Source organism: Gavialis gangeticus, unplaced genomic scaffold, assembly GCF_001723915.1.
Source record: "Gavialis gangeticus isolate Ggan-Ray unplaced genomic scaffold, GavGan_comp1, whole genome shotgun sequence".
NCBI lineage: Eukaryota > Metazoa > Chordata > Crocodylia > Gavialidae > Gavialis > Gavialis gangeticus.
In genome coordinates, this window is record NW_017728995.1 from 65,057,205 (window position 1) to 65,060,419 (window position 3,215).

The 3,215-nt window shown below is 39.1% G+C and overlaps 1 protein-coding gene across 4 annotated transcripts in view; it reads right to left on the reverse strand.

Annotated features, from left to right (window-relative positions):
* The window catches only part of ATG16L1 (autophagy related 16 like 1), a 31,487-nt gene that overhangs the window by 21,513 nt on the left and 6,759 nt on the right, over positions 1–3,215 (reverse strand). For 3 of the 4 annotated variants that reach the window (XM_019503751.1, XM_019503750.1, XM_019503749.1), the window contains exons 3-5: positions 2,647–2,752; positions 2,046–2,119; positions 1,615–1,866 (exon numbers count right to left, since the gene is read on the reverse strand). In XM_019503751.1, the coding sequence (XP_019359296.1) occupies positions 1,615–1,866; positions 2,046–2,086 (293 nt within the window). In that variant the 5' untranslated portion in view covers positions 2,087–2,119; positions 2,647–2,752. Of the gene's footprint in view, positions 1–1,614; positions 1,867–2,045; positions 2,120–2,646; positions 2,753–3,215 lie in introns of those variants that run through there. The other variant, XM_019503747.1, reaches the window with a different exon arrangement.

Below are 3,215 nucleotides of genomic sequence, written 5' to 3' on the forward strand. Positions count from 1 at the left end.
TGCTGCTAATATACATGCATCACAATGCAATAACAGGGCACTATACATTACAAGGGAAAAACTATACTTTGAAGACTATACAGATCTTTGGCATTTTAATATTATTAGATGCTAATTCAACAGAAAATTCAGATGAGTACCCCAGAAATAAAAAAGAATAGGATTAAGCTAGTGATCAAATGGCAACCGAGGAAATTAACAGAACACATAATTTACAATTAGTTAACTTAGCCAAAGGGCAGGGGCTAAAAATTAGCCATTACAAAGTATGATGGAGCAAAGTAAAGACCAAGTTTAATGCCAAGGTAGAGATTCCTGATGTTTGTCCTATTACGCGCAGGAACAGTTATGGGAAGAAATAGCAGGAAACTCATTACTTCACAGGGTGGATAACAATCAAGGATTTTTAAAAATAAATAAATATATAAAACACAGATTTTTGTCATTTAAATCATATATTTTTATTTAAAATCATATTTCTGATTTTTTTTGTTAAGATGCTTTTTCAAAAAAAACAAAATTATTTTTATATATGTTTATTTTAAGATATATTAAAGCTCAAATACATCATCATGGAATAGGGATTATAACTTCTAATTATATACTATTTGAGACAATATATTCACATAACCTTTTTAGTAAAGTTTTATAAATAGGTCACAACAGGCCATGGAATATATTAGGAGCCCAATCTTAAGGGGTTCCTAGAGGCTCCTCTATAGATTAATAAAGATTAAAGAAAAATCATTCTACCCAATGGGACTCGGTGCTCAGTCTAAAACAGGAATAGCCAACCTATGGCTCTGGAGCCCCATACGGCTCTTCAGAAGTTAATATGGGTCTCCTTGGATCTTTGCACAAACACACTGTGACCAGCTTCCAAGTGGATACTCAGGAAGGCTCACACCAAATGGAAGCCTGGTCACCCTGTGCTTTTGCAAAGATTTAAGGAGACACATATTAACTTCTGAGGAGCTGCAGGTTGGCCACCCCTGGTCTAGAAGATCCCATTAAGCATCTCTGTGATGCTTAGTTTCAGTTCTCAAACTGTGGATTTCTCTCTCCAGAAATAATATCCTTGTTAAGAGCAATATATGGAGATGAGAGATAACAGACCTGATTACCCACCCATCAGCCTTATTTTCCCTCTGCAAGTTTGTGTACAGTGTCAAGCCCTTACCTCCCTGTAAAAGTGCAAAGTTTCAAGAAGTTAAATGAATCATGAAACAACAAGAATGCACTTTTTGCAGAAAACAATGATTAAATTGAGGCTTACCAGTGATTTAAGTCGTGATTTAAATCATAGAAAGTTAGGGTTGGATGGGACCTCAGAAGGTCATCTAGTTCAACCCCCTGCTCAAAGCTGAACCACCCCCAACTTGTTTTAAATGAAGGGTGGATTTGATTTAGATCTAGACAAAAGACCTAGAGAAGATGCTCTTCCATGGGGAAGAAAGTGACTTTTTAAAATTTCTAGACTTTCAGAGTACACAAGACAACTTCAGAAGCATAGTCCTTTTGGGGCTAGATGTTGAAAGCTGTATCTTTTGAATTCATGAGTACTAAAAACCCTACCCAATCAAAGATCATTAAGTAGAGGTGACTAAATCTCACCTTGAATCTTTCTCATTTTCTGCATTGAGACGATTGGCTTCCTGAGCCTTTTCTGCCATCCAACGTGAGACCAGCTCTTGGTTGTCCTCAGTGGTTTTCCTCAGTTTCTCTTCTAGAGCATTAAAGGTGATCTGGAGGGCATCATACTCATCCTTCAATGTTTGATTAGCTTGCTCAAGATCCTGCAGTTTGTTGCGTAGCTCCTGGCACACTGTTTCCAGCTCAGAGATCTTTTGCAAATATTCTGTAATCCTGTAAGTACAGAATATGTAGCAGTAAGAATGTTGTCTAGGGCAGTGTATATGCACAACACAGCAAAATAAGGTTCTGGCCCATGACTAGGGCTCCTAGATCCTATTACACAAACAAATAATCCAATCAAAACTCTGGGTCTCATACCCCATCATGAAAAAGAAATTGCTCCTACTCACTTTGCTTCATTCATCTGCATCTCTCGGTCTTTCTGCTGCATTTGGTTATTCAGATCTATTACAGACTGGGCCAACTAGAGAGAGAAAAGAATTACTATATAGTGCAGGGCTGTTACCTAGACAAGCAAACACTGACTGGCTCCCAGTTAGATAGTATCAATCCAAAGCTACAAGTGAGACTTGCTTCTCTTTCCTTTTCAAAACCAGGAAACCAGTCTAGGTATATTACCAAGATACAGGATATCAGATAGGGAAGTCTACACCCAAGAAAGAGTAATCACTGTTACATACTAGGAAAAAAGGTTCACCTTTTTTAAATGGCTAAAAAAGCTCTGAAATATTCAAGTGTGTCAATTAGCCACAAAAAGCAACTCTAAACCAGCATTTAAATGGGTTGGCAGCTTAAATAGGTTACATTTCTGCAAATGAGAAGCATCAAAGGGTAGAAACAGATGATTAAACAAAAGTACATTAGACATAATAAAACAGAATTAGAATCCAACACCTTCCAACAACTACGGCACAGAGAATCCATATTCACAAAGGTCCATTCACAAAGGTCCACACACATGATGCACAGAACACAAAAAGAGTTCCTAACCTCACCGCGTTTCTTATGCAGCTCCGTCAGCTCCTCTTGATGCTTAATTCTCAGCTGGGCCAGTTCTTGCAACTGAGCTTCACTCCATGTACCATCATGCCCTGGACTGGAATTCAAAAAGGTGTTTGGGATGGGTCAGGGAGATAGGAAAGAGAGAAGATTTCATAAGTTACAATCCAACTACTTCAGCACCTATGTCTAGTTAGACTCACGATAGCCATACCACTTCCTTTTTTTAGGTACCATATACAATTTAGCCAGCAACAAACTTAATATACATCAGTATTTCTCAACCTGCAGGTCATGACCCAAAAGTGGGTAGCAAGAATATATGAAAGGGTCACAAACAAACTTTAAAAATGGATTCTCCTTTAAAAGAGAAAAACCTGGGAAACCATGGGTTTTCCCTTGCAGGTTCCCATGCTCCATTCACACCTCCCCTAACCCACACACGGTGGAGCTGGGACCTGGGGGCAGCAGGTTGGGAGTGAGGGACACCAGTGTTTCCCAACCTTTCCCATCCCACGCTGAGGCACACTGGCCAAACAGAGCTGGGGGGGGGGGGGGAA